Source organism: Anas acuta, chromosome 9, assembly GCF_963932015.1.
Source record: "Anas acuta chromosome 9, bAnaAcu1.1, whole genome shotgun sequence".
NCBI lineage: Eukaryota > Metazoa > Chordata > Aves > Anseriformes > Anatidae > Anas > Anas acuta.
In genome coordinates this window covers 73,026-92,684 of record NC_088987.1, presented here as the reverse complement: position 1 = coordinate 92,684, position 19,659 = coordinate 73,026, and the positions used below count along the sequence as shown (strand labels likewise).

The 19,659-nt window shown below is 36.5% G+C and overlaps 1 protein-coding gene across 2 annotated transcripts; it reads left to right on the top strand.

The window, feature by feature from the left end:
- Positions 1-50: 50 nt before the first annotated feature.
- Positions 51-19,015, top strand: CP (ceruloplasmin). Of its 2 annotated transcripts, XM_068692177.1 has the most exons (19): positions 51-295; positions 1,875-2,119; positions 3,614-3,826; positions 4,307-4,480; positions 5,085-5,339; positions 6,600-6,765; positions 7,728-7,867; positions 8,458-8,598; positions 8,724-8,935; positions 9,527-9,677; positions 10,731-10,943; positions 11,784-11,991; positions 13,287-13,426; positions 13,943-14,071; positions 14,681-14,787; positions 16,105-16,321; positions 17,119-17,258; positions 17,992-18,154; positions 18,738-19,015. In XM_068692177.1, exons 1-19 carry the CDS (start codon positions 96-98, stop codon positions 18,806-18,808), a joined length of 3,285 nt encoding a protein of 1,094 aa, XP_068548278.1. In that variant the 5' UTR covers positions 51-95; the 3' UTR covers positions 18,809-19,015. The 2 variants fall into 2 exon arrangements, with proteins under 2 accessions (XP_068548278.1, XP_068548279.1); XM_068692178.1 differs by lacking the exon at positions 1,875-2,119 and having other exon boundaries at positions 96-295.
- Positions 19,016-19,659: the final 644 nt, after the last annotated feature.

The window sequence follows — 19,659 nt, the reverse complement described above, 5'->3', positions numbered from 1 at the left end:
GACATTGTGCAACTTTTTATTGTATTCACCAAAGCAAACGGGGAGAGTAAAAAGGGTGGGGGGTGGGAAAGACAGAATATATAAAGGGAAATTGCATGTGCCCATCATTTCACATTTTCCACAAGGTTCATGAATTAAAAATGAAGCTATTCTTCCTAAATTTCATGCTATTTTCTTGCTGTTGCCAAACTGGGGCAGTGACCAGGGAGTACTACATTGGGATCATAGAGACAACATGGAACTATGCACCTGGCAATACAAATATCATCTCTGGACAGCTTTTTGCAGAAGAAGAGTAAGTAATACTGTTTATGCTGATCAAGTTTTATTTTACAGCACTGCCTGTTTTGGATAGTAGGACAAAGCTATTTTGTGAATCAATTGAAATTAAATGTTTACTAAGTAAGGAGAGACAAGGAAATGGCTATAAATGTCTAATGATGTTTACTTTGAATTAACAAAGTATCAGTGTTGATGGTAAGGCTTTTTCTTTAATGCTTGTAAACTCAGAAGTTTGGCACATTTGAAAAGTTCCTATTGGGCACAAGTTTCCTTTTTAGTTGTTCATCATTGGCAATGGTCATTTTCACTTGTCGGAGGTGCAGCAGCATAGATAGGGTGTTTCTTGTGAGGCAAGGAAGGTCCGTGAGAAAGAGAAACAGAGGGTAAGTATTGTGAAGAGGTGGGAAACACCCAGAAGACATGGATCATCAATAAAGAAAACTCACATATAAAAGGCAGCAAAGAAAATGTTGAGATAGAAAAAAATGTTCCTTTTTCTATTTTTTTCAGTGCCTTTAAAATGAAGTAGGACTGTACTAAAGTAAAAACAATGAAGAAATAGATCTGAAATGAAAAAAAAAAATCTCAAAAATACAGTTTTACTTAGTTTGTAGAAGAGGGATTAGATTTCCAGTGGTTTGTTTTCTCTAGTGAAAGCCAACAACATCTCAGCCATAACTTGCCACTTCATCATGTATGAGGCAAGGCAGTCAATGCTTCTTTTTTATTTTTATTTATTTATTTATTTTACTCAAATGGAGAGATATGTGATACAACATCAGTGATTCAATAGGTCAGTAATTCTGATAAATGGTGGAATCAAGGCATCTTGTCTAAAAAGTGAAGAGCAGTGTTTTCATATGATAAGCCCCCACTGTTCACTGCTTTTCTGTGCTCTGTGACAGCCTGCAATGTGCCCAAAACATTCATTTTTTCAGTGGTTGTATGCCTGCAGTGGAGCTGTCCCCTTTTACCCTAATGTTCAGATCCTCTGATTCTTGTTCTTATGAACCCTTCAACTATGAGGCTGTGCTTGCATGGAAGATGTTATTTATAGAGGCAGGGAAAGGTAAAAGGGACAAGTACAGTGTAGCTTCTGGAAGGAACACTACAATTAAATGGTAATTGTTTAAATTGTCCAAGAAGGGCCATAATATATTCCCTTGATTTAAATTGTGGCTGGAAATCTTGGTGCACTCAGACTTCAGTAACTTAACCTTTGCAAGCAAGTTTATGCTCTCCAAGTTTCACAGAGCTCTGCACTGATTTTTTTTTTTTTTTTTAATTACACTTCAGATCTGTGTTTGCGTATGTACAAATAATGCATCCCCGTGGGCTCAAAAGGAGCAAGTGTTCCGTTGTGGGGAACACTTTGCATTTTGGGGCACTATTAACTTGTTTCACAGTATGACTGCTGGGAACATGAAATCACATTGAGTTTAGGATAAGAAACGTATTTGCTCCTAGAGACAGATGTAGTTGTGCACAGCGCTATAGAGGTCTTTTCTTATTTGACACCCTATTAATTAACACCATTTAAATATAAAATTTATATCTGACACTACAGATGTGTTTGTGTATTTTCTTTACAGGCAGGCTGAAGTCTTTCTCAAAAAAGGACCGCATAGGATAGGAAGCATTTATAAGAAGGCTGTCTACACTCAGTACACAAATAGTTTATATGATGTAATAGTTGAGAAACCTTCCTGGCTGGGTTTGTTAGGCCCTGTTATTAAGGGAGAAGTTGGAGACTCTATTATTATTCACTTGAAAAACTTTGCTTCCAGAAGCTACACACTACATCCACATGGTGTAAGGTACACAAAGGAAAATGAAGGTAAGCTTGAGTCCGTTTTGTGTCAGAATTTATCAGAAGTTAACCATTCTTCTGAGTGTGATAGACTAAAGGGGCAAGTGCTTAATTAAATAAAGTTTTGAAACGAAACCCACTCAGATTAAAATAGGAGCTGATTAAGAATTTTGTTATTTCTTCAAGAGTGAAATACAAAGCCAAAAGTGAAATTCATAAAGAAGGCAATTTTAAATCAACATTTCACCTGAACTAAGGGTAATACAGGGCCACAGGTATTGAGGGTATCTGAAGGAAAAACTAACAGTGTTATTAAGAAAATGCTGTTAAAGGTGATAATTTATGGTTCAAAATTCCTAATGCTTTTCGTATAAATTTTATACAAGATGCACCTGATGGAGAAACAGCTACAAGTGTACAATGGTGTACAGCTGTACAATTCATGATATAGAAGACTGACACACTTTAAGATGTATTGTAGGAATGCTATTGGGATTAGTGGTGATTTGTTGTTGGCAGTAGTGGGGAAATTTCAGACTGTGGAACATTGCTCTAGTTTCACTGAAATCAGTAGATTCCTTGGAGTTCTATAGGCAGAAAAGTGTCACAGCATTCTCTTCTGTTCAATTCTAACAGTGTTTCTGCAGCATCTTTTATACATACAGCAAACCGTAAGTATAAATGTCATCTGTCAGAGACAGCAACTCATCCATCCTGAGGAAATACTATGATGATTCTAGTTTCCTCTTTCGAAACTACTAGATATAGTGTGAGTACATGTTGTAGCTAGGCTGCAGCCTGACAACTCACTCTGCACCCCAATGAGAGTTTTATTTATTTCAATACTATTAACTGCAAACAAGACTGCACCAGAATGTAGCCACTAGAAGCTTGTTAATAGGCCTTAAAAGCAGGGTGTGAATTATTGAGAATATAACATTATGCCAAAAGTAGTTTTTGAAAAATTTTCAGTAGGAAAAAATATGAAATAGCAGCCTAACTTCTAATATTTTTTTAAGCTTTTCATTAGATCTAATATGTGACTTGATATGGACACATTTTGTTAGCAGAGCAGCATGTTATGTAGTAGTATATGCAATTTTTGCAACAATGTTCAAAATTTTTTTTTCTGTTGCTGTTATTTCAGCAACACCTGAATTCCTTAGGTCTATGTGCAATGTTTTAGAACAGATTCCAAGATTAATATTTAACAAGTGTTTTTACAAATATTTGAACTGTTGTCCTTTTAGCAGAAGTACATGGTGCCCTCCTAATAAATTTAGGACTAATTTAAAGTTCTGTTAGTCAAAGCACACCCATGGAAATCAAAGGCAAATAAGGGAACCCTTAAATGGAAGGAAAAGCTCTACTCATTTGATTTTAAGGATTTCTTTTACCTGTATTCAGACATTCAGTCCATGGTATTGCAACATGCAGTTAAGTTTAGAGCATGAAAGGTGCTGTTCTTATATCTCAGCATGAAATGTGTTCTATTAATGTTGGCTGTGTGGCATTCCTCAGGTGCTTTTTATCCTGACAACACCAAAGATTTTGAAAAAAGAGATGATGCTGTGAAGCCTGGAAGCCAGTACACTTACATATGGGATGTAACCGAAGATCAAGGTCCAGCTGAGGGAGATACAGACTGCATAACCAGGGTTTACCACTCTCACATAGATGCTCCAAGAGATGTTGCCTCGGGGCTTGTTGGACCTTTAATAATTTGTAGGAAAGGTAAAACACAAATAAATAAATACATATAGCTATTGATAAATATAAATGAAATAATTTACTGGAAGAGGAAAAGATTAACTTTAATTTTGAAAGAGCAGTTTATTGTCTTCACCATTAACTGTCTTTTAATACTACAGGATGTGATTTGATTTTGTGTGATGGTAAATATAATTTGTAGAATGTTTTGTCCACGAATGTATATGAGTGAAATGTGTTCATGCTACTAATGTAAAAGGACCGTACCGATAGGAAGAACAAATGTTTTGTAATCTTATCATATACAATATTTATTCTTAGTGAAGTTCTTTTATGCCATCTACCAAGACCATTTTTTATTTTCTGAACATGTCTGTAAGTTTATGTGTGCACTCAAGATAACTGACAAAATATCAAGTAAACATTAACCAGCCTTACAGATACTACACTTAAAACTGAAAAGATAATGTCAGTTGCCAAAGAATATACTGCTTTCTTTTTCAGGTACAATGAATGAGGGCAGTGATAAACACATTGATGCTGAGTTTATCCTTATGTTCTCTGTGATTGATGAAAACCTCAGTTGGTATCTAGAGGATAATATCAAGACATACTGTTCTGAGCCTTCTAAAGTTCGCAAAGATGATGAGGACTTCCAGGAAAGCAATAAAATGCACTGTGAGAGAACTTTATATTAATGCCACTTGTCATTTATATGAAGTATTGTTTTTTATGGGTTGTCTCTCTTAAAGTTTTTTTTTTTTTTTCTTTATTTTTATTTTTTATTTTTTTTTTTTTTAAGCAGAATAATTCTTTCTTGGAGAATTAAGCTTCTTTTAAATTAAAAAAAAAAAAAAAAAGTGATGTCAGGTATTTTACAATTCAGCCTTTGGAATTGTGATACAAAATTCATACATACTAAAAATTTTGCCAGTACTTTTTTGGCAGTATAATTTCCCAGGCATTCTAAACACTTATAAGATTTTTTTTTCTAAGTCCAAAACTCTATGCTATATAATGTTGCAGTTTAGAAAAACAGTTTTTACTGTTAGTTTCAACAAAGAAACTAACAGTAAATGGCTCTGACATGGATTCCAGAACGACAGCAAGAACTGCAGATAGATGTGAAGATAAAGTGTGTCTGATATGCTTAACTTTCAAAGGTTCAATATTTTGTTTTGAATGTCTTTCTATCCCAAAGAACAATGATTGTATGACACCCATTTTTGAACTAAATATTCTTAACTCTATGAATAAATAACCTTTTATGTTTGTTTTCAAGCCATCAATGGGTATGTGTATGGATACCTCCCAGATCTCACAATGTGTGTGGAAGATAAGGTAAAATGGCATCTTTTTGGCATGGGTAACGAAGCTGATATCCATGCAGCCTACTTTCACGGACAGACCTTAATAGAAAGGCATCATCGAGTTGACACCATCAACCTCTTCCCAGCCACATTTATTGATGCTGTCATGATACCAAGGAGTCCTGGGGAATGGCTGCTGAGTTGCCAAGTGAATGACCATATTGAAGGTAAAGAATAAGTTACAGGTTTTTTTTTTGTTTTGTTTTGTTTTGTTTTTTTTCCCCAGCTTGAGCTGCCAATTGAATGAGTCTTTTTAGCATGACTCCTGACATGGTTATATGCCAAATTGCCAAATGATATTCTCTAGGTAACAAAGCTCTCTCTCGTAACACCTGAAATGCCTAAAAGTGTATTAGATACTTTTGCAAACTTCAGCTTTAGACAAAAGATATCATAATGTTTGCCTCTTACTGAAAGTAACTGATCACAGTTTTCTGTTTGCCAGCAAAAAAAGTTGGCACTAATCCCATATTTGGGCAAGGGCATAGGACAGACAGGTTAACTTACCTGCTGACAAAGACATGTTCTGGAAAGTACATTGGCTAATTATCAAAGATGATCTGCATTTGTCTTCCTTGAATCTTCTAGTATTTCCAGTGTTTGTTAACATTATGAAATACTTAGAAGCTAATCCCACGCTTCCATATGATCTTGATATATAATCTTATATCCCTCTAAGCGAGTAACAGAAGTCTTTGCCACAAAAGTGGAAATAAACACAGAACTCAAAATCATGCTCCAAGATCTGAAAATTCTGATATAGAAAGGAATATGTTTAACCTACAATTTCAGCTACAGGGGATATAAGTTTGGAGTTAACTATCACACGAAGCAGTATCCTGAAGTGTTCGAAACTTCATGGGCAATACTTAAATAGATAGATAGAGATAGATAGCTCAATATATAGCTGTAAAAAGCCTCTCTCTCTTTTTTTTTTTTTTTTTTTTGTATCATTTGTACCTTAAATTATTATTTTTTTATTATTATTTGTAAAGGACATTTGTTAATGGATCTTTCTCCGAGAGTGCAGAGATCCAGGATTTTCATAAATAAACCATTGATTAGAGTTAGAGGAAACGTGGTTCATCTTGTAGTACCTAGCCTTGGTTCACTGCCATCTAACAGTACACTGTTTTCACTCCAGCCTAATCTTTTCTGTAACTACCCTGTTAGTTGTATCTTTACAAGCAGAATTCCATTCACCACACCTGTCTACCTACCATAGACACTACGGTCATAACTCTATAGCCTTGCTCAGCTGGTCTACATGCTTTTATATCATTCATCTGTTCTTTATTTGTGATTTGTATATCCATCAACGGTATGGGAATCCTCCAGGGAAAAGAAGAAACTATTAGAAGCATGGGAAGAAAAATAAAGTGTAGCTTCTTCTCCTTAGTTTTCTCTACCTCCTTATTTTTTTCCAGGTGGTATGCAGGCCCTTTTTACAGTAAAAGATTGTAGGAAATACACAACAGATCAGAATGAGAGTGCAAAGATAAGACAGTACTTCATTGCTGCTGAAGAGATTATCTGGAATTATGGCCCATCTGCAATGAATCATTTTACAGGACAAGAATTAATTACTGACAGGTAAATGTCTCTAGTGGAGAAGTTTAACTTTCAAGCAGAATTGATAGAGCATGCTAAATAAGGTAAGCCTTATGCTAGAATTTACTTCTAACCAGAATTTCTCATTTCTCTGCTCTGCTTAATTATTAATGCTGAGATAAATATCCAAACAAATCAAGACTATTCCTTCCCTTGTAATCTTAATATAAATCTTCCTATAATGTTAGTAATTTCACTGGAATAAAGATTAAAATTAATATCATATGTAGACGATCACCTTTGACATTTCAAGTTGGTTGATTACTCTGAGTTAGAGAGCTGGAGTTCATGGTCAGCACCTTACCTGATGAAAATCCATGATAACTTCATCTCAACCAGCAAATCGTTTGTACACGGTGGCTTTGCCACTTGCTCTCTGTCTGTATGTTTAAGATCTGGATGGAGTCACTGAATATATTGATTCCTCTGCTTTTTATTCACTGAAATGAGTTAAGTAATACTAGTAATACTTATCTGCTCCACACCTGACCTGCTTGTAAAAAATTGAAAGGTCCTTTTTTTTTTTTTCAAGAGTAAAAGTGTACACTAAATCTCTATAATTTCTGCTTAGATGTTACATATTCTCTGTGTTTGTATATACTGTTGAAGTATGTGTAACTGTTAATAAAAAGAACTTTTGGAAGAGTAGACTTAAGGCTACAAAATGTCAGTTAGAAATCTTTGTTGATGGCTCTCATGCTGGTTTATAAGGGCAACATAGAAGAACGTCTTTCCCTTAAAGAAAAATTGGTGAAGAATAATGGATTCCTGCACATCCTTATATGGAACTATGTATAAGTGCATGCTGAGATCACTGACCGGAGACTCAGAAGACAATCTCAGTATTTGATATGTTAGAGAATAGGATTGAGGTCCTGACTGCCTTTATAAAGCTGAGCATTATCACTTAACTGTTTTCATCCATTACAATTTCTTTCACACAGTGAATCTCAGATTTTTTTTGAACAAAGTGAGACAAGGATTGGTGGCTCTTATAAAAAAGCCATTTACAAGGAATACACAGATGGTACTTTCATGGAACAGAAAAAAAGGATCCCAGAGGAAGTACACCTTGGACTCTTAGGTAAGACATTTAGAATGATTTCACATCAAGAGTTTTTCACAGTAAAGTATCGCTTGCAATGACTGGCCAACAGTGCCCCTCCACCTTCTCCCTCCTTGGCATTCCCTTCCTCCTGTGGACACTGGTGCCTGTGGCTTCCTCGAACAGACATCTCAGGGTGTAAGAAAAGCTCTTGAAGACAATGCTGAGGTGGCCCCATGTCTGTGGGAATATGCCATGGTCACCAAAGGTCAGGTATGCATTTCAAGGCCAGGTTATGGAGATCTAGCCCTATTTATAACCTGCCTGATTCTGGCAGGGCTTTGGGATGAGTTTGAGGTTGGTACTAATGTCTGTAGATCCCTTTAGAAAGGGAGGAACTGTCCTGTGTTGTATCAGACCTTCATGAGAAACTGGGAGGTGAGCACTCCAGTTGCAGCTGGGGTGCCATGAGATTTGGGCCATATGGCAGGAACCTGGTTTGTGGTTGCATAAGCTCAGGGGCAGTTCCTTGTGGCAGGAAAAGCAGACAGCCATTCCTATGAGTTTGTGTTAACCACTACATCACTTGATACAAAAACCTTGTAATTAGACCATGTGCTCTTTTCTAGGACCCATTATCAAGGCAGAAGTGGGTGAGAGCATCAGGGTGACTTTCCGAAACAATGCCAGCCGCCCATTCAGCATTCAGCCCCATGGTGTGAGTTACCGCAAGAACAACGAGGGGGCACTGTACCGTGCTGCCTCCAGAGGTGCGCCTGTGGACAGGGACATTGCAAGCACCAGAGAACAAGTTGGCATATATGTTAATGCATTAAAGGTGGCAAAACAAACAAGTTTTATTGGGCTTAAATCCTAATATTGATTTTTATAACAGATAGTGAATCTCGAGCTTCCCATGTTAGTCCTGGTACTACATATACATATGAGTGGAACATACCAGAAGATGTGGGTCCCACAGACCAAGATCCTGACTGTTTAACCTGGCTCTATTACTCAGCTGTGGACGCAGTCAAAGACACCAATTCTGGCCTTGTGGGTCCACTTTTGGTGTGCAGGAAAGGAGCTCTACTTCCTTCTGGGAAACAGGTCAGTCAAAGAGGAAAAAAAATGAAATCATTTGCATCATCATAACTGAATCTGCTTTATCTTCTTACACTGGGCCCACAGGGCCTGCCACATTAATGACTAATGACCACCCCCCTCCACATCACTATCTCACTCATTTGCTGAGGGGAATACATAAAATGAAAAGAAGTGCATTTTGTTTTTAATTTAAAAAAAAAAAAAAAAAGGAAATTAGTTTGGTCCCAGATAAGTAGACACTGTACTGTGAAAAAAACATCATTGCAGTGAATAATCACCAGCCTTCAAGTCTTAACTAGGAGGAGAATGAATGAAGTTTAGAGGCTTTCAAGGCCAAAATATGAATTAAATTCTGGAGGCTGTTTCTGCTGGTAGAAAGAGCATTAGCAGAAGATACCTACCCACCAGATACAGCAGTTAGATAGCTTTGAGGTTGTCTGAATGAAGAATCAATATATGCATCTTCTCCAGTTTTTGAATTATTCTCAAATTGTTATGTTTGATTTTTTTTTTTTTTTCACAGATTTTTCTTTTTTTCCTGACATCGTCTGTTCACTCATTTCTATTTTTCTTTGTGCTATTTCTTCTCAACAGAAAAATGTTAACAGGGAGTTTTTTCTACTTGCCACAGTATTTGATGAGAATTTAAGCTGGTACTTGGATGACAATATTTTGATGTTTACGTTAAATCCTAGTAAAATTGACAAAGATGATGAGCACTTCCAGGAGTCTAACAAAATGCACTGTAAGAAAATTATTTATTACAATTAGCTAGTCAAATGCTTCTTTTCTACAGTTCTGTGTTTCAGTTTTGATTTCATAGTGGAGATTGGGAGACTGTATATCAGCAGAGATGCTTCATTCCTTTCCATTGGAACAAGCCTATATTTGAATGCAAGTCAATTTCAGCTCAGTGTGGTCATCCATTCAAAACATAATGGCAGCTGTTCAGTGTCTTGCATAGCAGTCATATATTTAGCACTGTTATATACCACTTTTAGCAGCCCATGTGCAATCCCTACAAACGCAGCCCCCTAGCAAGAGGAAAACTGACCTCTGCCCTATAGATGACATGGCTGAAAACAGGATTTTGTGTCTGGCTGATTCTGGATTCCCTTACCAGCATTGCAGATACAATATTACAAATATTGCAATGAAAATCTTTACCATTTTAATAGGGCAGAACCAAGCTTCACAGTGAGTTTTTTGATACTGCAGCAAATTATTTGAAGTTTCACATGAAAGAACATTTTTATCTTTAGTCCCTAGTCCTGCAAATACTTTCTAACCTTTAAACACATTTGCCTGTGAACTTCCTAAAATTTCCCTCTGGTATTTCTACTGTTTACAGAGCTTTGGTACTGAGAATTCAGCGGTACCTGTGAGGCCCAGGCTTTGAAAGGTTTGCATAGGAGAGCCTAGTAAGAATTAACTCAAACAACAATTTGGATTATCTCCACTGTGTGGCTGTAAATGTATACATTTACAGGGTATAAAGCAATGGAAGTTGCAGGTGGCCAGGTTAGCTTGCTGTGCTTTAGACACAGTGAGAACTTCAGATACAGTGAGAATAAGTGAGAACAGTTCGAAATTGTTTTTGAAAGTTGTTTTGCTTGATTTGATTCTCTAGTTTTGTTGTTGTGATAAAGTATTTTACTATTGGTATTTTTGTGAGTCTAAGGCATCACATTACATGTTAGGTGTTATTTAAGTATTATATTTAAGTGTTATTTAATTTGTATTGCAGATTTAAGTTGTGTTAATGAAAGTGGGTTTTGCTTCCTCAAATCTTCTACAGCTATTAACGGCTATATGTATGGTAATCAGCCTGGTCTTGAGATGTGTAAAGGAAATGTTGTTTCCTGGCATTTGATGGGCTTGGGGTCTGAAGTGGATGTTCATGGGATATACTTTTCAGAAAACACATTCGTAACAAAAGGAACAAGAAGGGATACAGCAAATCTGTTTCCACATACGTTTCTCACAGCTATTATGAAGCCTGATTCCAAAGGTAAATGTCTAGTTGGTTTTATTTGTTTGTTTTTAGCCTGTATCCCAGACACAGAAGTATTATGTTGCTGCAGAAGTTCATTGCAGCACTTCCTCTGATTGGCCTAAAAGTTGCTGGAGGCCATTGCCTGGCAGAGGTTCTCTTGCCACAATTCACAGCTCATTTGCAACAGGCAAACATTCCCAATGAGGCCCAGAACAGCCCTTTTAGGGCACCTGTTCTTTACCCTAAGCACTTTGACGTGCTTGTATGGCGCTGCTGCCAAATAGGAAGGATCATGTTTTCCCACTGACCCTTGCCAGATTTTGGGAGCAGTCACTCTTCCAGCTCTGGTGTGCCATGCCTACCTGCAGGAAGGTGTTCTTATGTGCCAAAGGTTGCAGAATGGTGGACTCAAACAATTTAAAGCAGGCTCTTATTTCTTCCTTTTTTCTTTCACATGTTGGTGCCAGTCTTGCCTATGTACATAAAACTATGTGACAAAAAAAAAATAATAATAAACACATTTGATTGCCTCCATGGTACTGTGAAGCACTTTCTTATGAGCATTTTATGCTTAGATAGAAACTCTAAGTAGGAGGTATTTTGATCCTTGGAATACAGCATAGTGTGTAAACTGTATGTAAGCTTCTAACACTAAAGTCGTGATTTTCCTAGCTTCTATGTCTGTGTTGAATTATATTGCTACAAGTAATCATGTTACATAAAGAATCTCAATCTTCCTTGATCAATAGCCTGTGTTTTGGTCTCTAAATTTTAAACCAAAACAGATAATGCAGTTTCAAGAGCTACAATAACAGATTTTTGTCTTCAAGTCTTTGTTTCTGGTACAATCTCTAGGAGTTTTTGAAGTGTCATGCCTGACAACAGATCACTACACAGGGGGCATGAAACAGAAATATGAAGTGAAACAATGCCATTGGTGGAATGTGGATCCATCCCTATATCTGCATGAAAAGACTTACTATATTGCTGCAGTGGAAGTTGAATGGGACTATTCTCCTAACAGGACATGGGAATTTGAGCGACACCAGTATCATCAGGAAAGGTACATTGGAACGTACACAAGGGGAAAAAGATGGGAAAAAGCAAACAAACAACTTATCCTCTGAACAATTTCCTCCTTGCAATCCAAGCATTTCTATACACATTTTCTTTGCATATACATTTTTAGGGCTCACTTGAATTTGTAGTCCTTCCAGTAATGTTGTCATATAACTGAGAGACAGACATCATAATATTCATGAAATGGTCCAGCACAAATATTATGTGTGGAAGCTGCAGGATTTATTGGATCCTGGATATTGCATGTGTGTTTATTACTTCCTGATGCTGATACAGTCCTTGCTGTGGAATGCTTAAATTATTCAATAAGTTGTAAATAAGTTGACAGCTTTGTCCTGATGATTAATTATATGATATAATGGTTGTTTGTCTCATGTTTATCTGAACTCTGAATAAGGTTTCTTTTCACTTCCCTTATTTCTTTAACTTACACAAGATGAGATGTTAAGTTCATGACAGAATCTACTTACAGTGAAGCTTGCCAACTTGTTGTTTTATTCCCCGTATTTGCATCTTGCTGAGAGTGAAATGATAGGATCTAATAATTCATGACAATTAGCAGAAGAGGATAAATAATTAACTGATGAGTTTGTGTGTGACCCTTCTGCCTATATAGCTTCAACTGAGCATTAAGTAGATTCTGTCTATATTTGCTTATTGACTTAGTTATGTGTGTGTGTCTATATATACATGTATATATGTCCAGCCTGACAGAAGATTTCCTTGTCCTGCATGCCATAGAGAACTCTTTCATAGTCCTAAACATAAGTAGTATGGACTATGCTGTTACTTGATTTTTTTTTTTTTTTTTTTTCTCCAACGCCATGATCTCAGCAGAGAATCAATCCCTCTTGTTTCAATTCAGCAAGGCATGTACGCTTTACAAGTTTAGGCCTCATTTCAGATCAATAGAAGTTGCTGAAGACTTTATTTTTCAGTATGCACGTTGTTGGATGACCTTGTCATTTGAGTCATCTCCTAGGCCAAGCACTCAGCATTCTCTCAACCACTGTAGTCAATCTACGGTGTGTTTATTCTCTTGTGGGTTAAGTGACCTCCCAGCCTAACAGAGTGTTTTCATGTTGAAGACACCAGTGGCCTGTGAGATCCTGTGAGAGTACTGTTCCACTGAGCTAGATTTTTGTTTGATGGTTAATTAAACAACCTGCAAAAGAAGGTATAAAATACATGAAGAAATGTAAGATATATTCTCATGTCTATTTTCTGTGTTTTGTTTTGTTTTTAATTCTTATTATTTTGGCTTGGTTTGGTTTGCAGCCCTGGCAATACGTTTTTAAATAAAGAAGACAAGTTCATTGGCTCAAAGTACAAAAAGGTAGTATATCGCGAGTACACTGATCAGACATTCAGTACTCCCAAAAACAGAGCAGAGGGGGAGCATCACCTGGAAATTCAAGGTATAGTCATCATGAAGTTCAGTTTCAGAATTGAGGAAAAAATGCAGAGGAACAAAACAAGCAGACACTACTTGAACAATACTGAGTATGGTCCTAGCCACACAAAGTGCCTAAAGCCACATGGAATTGCTGTTTACATATTACAGTGCTTTTCTTGCAAGATAACATTGCTTGCTTTACAAAAGAAAAAAAAATAAATTAAAAAATCTTTGTTTGCTGCCTGATCACAGGCCATTGTTTTCAAAGCTGGCATTTTGGGCGCCAACATCCAAGCCGACTTCAAATACATAGTACTTGTGAAAGTGGTCAGAGCTTCTAAGATGCAGGCCTCTAATTAGATGCCTAGCTTCAACTACTCAAATTATAATATCATAGTGAATGCACATTATCCATGTCTAGTTTGTAGCTGAATTACGATTATATCTCAAGGTTGTTGTGTATTTCAACACCCTAAACTGTTTCTCTCTGGTCTGATCATTTGTAAAACCAGCTTAATCTTTCTTTTCAATACAACAGGGCCACTGCTTATGTCCAATACTGGAGACAGAATTACAATAGTTTTTAAGAACCTGGCATCAAGACCTTATTCTATACATGCTCATGGAGTGAAAACAGACAGTTCTGTTGTTGCTGTAACCAACCCAGGTATCAAAGCACCCTTGTTTATTTCCAACAGGTAACATCGAGCCTTCTAGTAAGGTTTAGCAAGCTTTTCTTTCAGGACAGCAGGAAAACCTTGGAGTTCTGGTTTTCTTGGTTTTGTGTTTTGTTTCGTTTTGTTTTTTTACCTCAGATTCTTACATTTTGAAGCTGATACGTCTGCAACTAAAATGCCCTTCATAACTATTGCTATATATCCTATTCCTTGACAAATCAGTAATTTTTTGACATGACTTTGTTGTACCTTTTAAGACAGCAAACAGGTTTGTCTACAGAGGGAGAGCATGGCTTGTGCTGGCTATTATTTTAAAAGTTATTGTGATATTTACAAAAGATACGGGATTTCTTTTTTTATTCAGTATGGTAAACTGGACAGTGCAGCCACACAAAAGAATATTGGGAAGAAATTTCAGTGATCTGCAGAAGACAACTAACAATAAGAAGCTAGGCAATGCAGTAACTGGGAAGAGGAAGATCAAGACCAATATAAACTGTAAATGGAGATAATATCTGATAATACCTGTTTCAGGACTTTTTACAGATCAGCACACAGAAAAATTCTAAAATTCATCAATATTTATTTATTTAATTCAGGTGAAACAAAAATGTACATCTGGAAAATACCAGCAAGATCTGGTTCTGAGAGAGGTGATCCACAATGTATTGCATGGGCATACCATTCAACGGTGGACATCATTAAGGTATATTACTAGTATCAGTCTAAAATATTTTGTCCGTGACTTCAGCATTCATATACTTACAGTGAAAGGAAGACAAGTCTGATGCTTTCTCTGTAAAGTTGTTCCCTTATTATGATACCTTTGAATTTAAAGGCCTCTTGAATAATGCAAGAAAGTAAGGGCAGAATTTGAAAGTCATAGTCCCCTGCTACTCATACAGATCACCTCATGAATATTTTATTTTTAAAGATATCACTTTATAGCTCCCTCAATATCTCAGCAATCATGTGTGGAAAAACTAACACAGACTGGCGGAACATAAATCTGCCTTTTTCACACAAGCATCCATTAACTTAATATGAGCAATCATTTTTAATAGAAAGTAATGTATTCTTTCCTGTGTGTCTGTCCTTGTTTTGTTTGGGATATGGTTAGCTTTCTTCACAGTAGCTTTCATGGTGCTTTGTTCTGGAGTAATGATGGAAAATAGTGTTGGTAACACACCGATGTTTTAGCTTTTGCTGAGAACTACCTACAGAGGTGTTTGTTTCTCACATTGCCTTGCCGGCCAGGAAGCTGGGGTTGCATAAAAGGCTGGGAGGGACACAACTAGGACAGCTGGCCTCAGCTGACCAAAAGCAGATTCTGTATCAGATGGGGCTGTGTTCTATAAGAAAAGCTGTGGAGGGGGAGGTGGGATGCTCAGAGTGATGGTGCCTGTCTTCCCCAGGAACTGTTACGAACGAGCCCGGCTGTCCTGGCAGTACTGACCATCAGCCTGCCACTGGGGAGTAGTGAATGTACTGCTCATTTTGCTTTGTGTGCATATGCAGTTTTTGCTTTACTTCATAACCTGTCTTTATATCAACATACTTTTATCTTTCCAATTCTCTCCCACATCCCATGGTGAGAATGAGTGAGCAGCCACATGGGGCTCAGCTGAAAGCCAGGGTTTACTCACAATGGTGTCTCAATAAACATATATGGAAGAGTGCCAAGTTATTTAATATCAACAGTGTGAAATGTTTTTAACGGAAAACAGCTGAAAAACACTAAAACTTACAAAGAATTTAAAAAAAAAAAAAAAAGAGAGAGAAAGAAATTAAAATGGAATAAATGTTTATTTCAAGCAAGAAATTAAAAAGATAGTTTTTCTCCATAGTCCATTGTACTTAACCCACACGTAACAATGATTAAATAACCTTATTTATCTGGCACTGACTACCTTTATTGTCAGATAACAACAGCTGTAAAAGTAACAAGAGGATTCATGCTTGTCATTAAAAAAAAATGTTTCTGCTTTTATTAGTCTTAAAATTATTTATTTTTTAATTTCAGGACACTTACAGTGGATTAATAGGCACACTTGTTGTGTGTGATAGGCATTATTTGCCATCATTTCATACTAAAAAGAAAGTTCAATTTGCTCTTCTGTTTATGATTTTTGATGAAAATGAGTCATGGTACTTGGATGAAAACATTAAAACTTACTCTACCAACCCACACCATGTTGACAAAGAGGATGAGGAATTCCTTGAAAGCAACAAAATGCATGGTACGTTTCCCAATTTAGTTGGCCTAACTCTGGAAACACTACAAAACTATGCGTTCAAAAGTACTGTATACAAATTTGACATTCTTATCTTCCTGAATTTCCAGTTACAGGGTGGAAGGCCTGAAAAATTTCACTCACGCTATTTGAAAATATTGTTGCTGCCATTGAATGACCTTTTTTAATCTATAAAAAAAATAATAAAAAGTCCATGTTGAAATGTTCAGGACAAAATAGTAAAAAGCAAATTTGAAATTTAATGCCAGCAAGTAATCTGAATAGGTTGGTAATATGCGTCCTGAAAGTGTGTCCTCATAATGCTTACCCTTTTTTGAGAGCCATAGGAAATGCAGGCCTTCAAGAACTGTAGCACAGGTATTGGTGTAAAGTAAAGCATTTTACTTTTAACTACCTCTTGCTTTCTAGTTATGTGTGGAAGTTACAAACAGACCCAATCATAATATGCTATCTCTTTTGGTAAGATAACAATGCATCAATTCATTAAAAAAAAAACATATATATATATATATATATATATATATGTATATGTATATATATCTATATCTATCTATAGATCTATAGATTATATATATAGATCTATAGATCTCTATATATAGATCTATCTATCTATCTATCGATCTATCGATAGATAGATAGATATAGATAGATATATATATACATACCATGCCATTCAAAGCAGCCACTTTTGCCTGGCAGTAGCTTTCAACTCTCATACTCTCTTAAAGCCTTGAGAATAACAAGAAACAAAATCTTTTATTTTTCTTGTTCCTTCTTTCTAGCCATTAATGGAAAAGTGTTTGGAAATTTACACGGTCTTACAATGCATGTTGGAGATAAAGTAAGCTGGTATTTGATGGGAATGGGCAATGAAGTAGATATTCACACAGCACACTTCCATGGCCACAGCTTTGACTATAAGGTAACTGGTTCTTTCCATTCATTTCTTGCCATGTTAAGTGTTAAGAGGTAGAGCAAATATCAGGAAGCATCACTGTTTTTGAAAAGTCAGATGTTACAATATTAAGACTTGTAATTTGACCTTCAAGTCTTTTCATGCCCCAAATCTGTATATGATCAAGACACAAAAAACAGATCCATCTGCCAGTAGCATTTTTTGGCTGGTAATTTCACAAGTTGCTTTGACAAAGCAGCTGTGAATTTCAGAACCACAGACCGGTTTGGGCTGGGAGGGACCTTAAAGCTCACCCACTCACATGCCCTGCAGTGACCCTTCCCCCCAGCCCAGGCTACCCAAATCCCATCTAGCCTGGCCTTGGGCACAACCAGTGATGGGGCAGCCCCAGCTGCTGTGGGCAGCCTGGGCCAGGGCCTCACCACTCTCATTGTGAAGAATTTCTCTCTTATATCTCACCTAAATCTACACTCTAGATTAAACAAGAAATTTAGTATTTTCATGACTGTGATATGAGAACCGCACTTTTTTACCTTTATTTCCACTTAGTTTCCATTTTATTCATATTTTAAGCACAAAGTGAGTATAGAAAAACTCTTCTATAGAAATGACATACAGTAGATATCTTTTTACTCAGGTGTGATTAAAAGTTTGGTGGGAGTATGAGTAAAGGGTAGTTTGTTTTACTGCCATCTGGTTATGCCACACTGTTTAACGATTGCTTGTTCTCATCTGGAAGCAAACAGGAGTTTACAGGGCAGATGTCTTTGATTTGTTCCCGGGGACATTTCAAACCGTGGAAATGATCCCACAGAACCCTGGAATATGGCTATTGCACTGCCATGTCACGGATCACATCTATGCAGGCATGGAAGCAACCTATACAGTGCTTCCAAAAGAAGGTCAGTTCATCTACCCCAGCAACATTAATTAGGAATCTGAATCCAAAAGAATTCTGAACATTCTTGCATCTACAAAGTTAATACTATTTAAAAGCACCTTTCATGTACTAAAAAGACAGAGCACAAGGTATGAGTTATGCTAATTGACAGACAGAGAGCAGTACTACAAAATGTGTATGTCTATGTGTGTATATATATATACAATATAATACATGACTATACTTATACATGTAAGTTAGGTTGTTAAACACCATCTAGTTATATATGCCTGATTTAAAGAATACATTTTGCCAAACTTGTGCAGATGATAAAAAAAAAAACTGACTCAGACTACACAGAAAGAGATGAATAAGAAGACTTCTATGTCTAGAAGCAGTATGTTGGATTTTTCAGTATCAGCTAAGTATAGTCCAGTGCATTAAAACGTACACTTCGGTGCATTTTAAAACTGTTTTTAAATCTAACTCAGGATGTGTGAAAGGTTCAGAGATCCATTGCTCTCATCTTCAACTCTGTTATCTATATGCACAGGCTCTTCTTTTGATGGAACAGGTATAACAAAAGCTATTTTTCCTTCTTACAGACAAACAGTCTTTGTTGCCAAAATTATTCAATCAGATCAAGTGTAAAGGTACGACAGACATGCAAGAATGAAGAAAACATTTTACCACAATGATTCTCTGAGGTCTGCCTTCAGTGAAGAACTGCTTGAGAAGTCTGGACAACTCATCTCATCTATTGGTGTTTTAGAAGACATCATTTGGTGGCCCACAGTTACCAGAAGGACCATAGACTGAGATAGATGAAAGGATGTAATAGCTTATATTTTTCCTTAAATAAAAATCATACCTTGCAAGCTAACCATGTTCTAGGTGATGCCTAATGCATAGTATTTAAGTGCTGAGAAACATTAAGAGCTAAATCAAAGGTACTTTCCATGTTATGTTTATTATTTTTAATTAGTAAGTAACCGTGTAACAACAAAATTAATTTTAGGTATTTTTTCCTAGCTTTGATGTCCCATTTTACTAGTCAGACATCATAGTAGCTATTCCACAGAGAATTGGAATTCAATTATCCAATTATTCACTTTATCTCCAGGTTCTTGAATTACTTTATAATTTTATTTCAAGATAGTGAATTTAAAAGATGCAATGTCTGACTTACCGCAGTTGCACACAGTTCATAATTGTTTGTGGTTTTATGTTATGAAAATAAGTACAAAAGAGACAGTTATGATGACATAAGTCTGATAAAATTAAGACAATGAAGGATAAAATACGGTGACTAGTATACCTAAGAGCTTTGCCCTAAATCCTGAATAGCTACATTTTGTTTCTATTGTTGTAGTGCATAGCTAGACAAATTAAGCACTTCTTGACAGCTGGAAGCAACAGTACTACTGCTTGACCGATTCTTGGTCAAAAACGTAAGCAGCAAGAACAGGTATCTTTGTACCATCCAGTTGTGTTTTAAAAACCTGACTGCCCAAGTTAGAGCATAGC

What these genes read in the sequence shown, in the direction of transcription:
- CP (XM_068692177.1), top strand. Translation starts at nt 96, where the DNA reads ATGTGCCCATCATTTCACATTTTCCACAAGGTTCATGAATTAAAAATG. An exon ending in GTACACAAAGGAAAATGAAG is followed by an intron (nt 2,120 to 3,613) that starts GTAAGCTTGAGT and finishes GGCATTCCTCAG; the next exon opens with GTGCTTTTTATCCTGACAAC. An exon ending in GCCACAGCTTTGACTATAAG is followed by an intron (nt 17,259 to 17,991) that starts GTAACTGGTTCT and finishes CTCATCTGGAAG; the next exon opens with CAAACAGGAGTTTACAGGGC.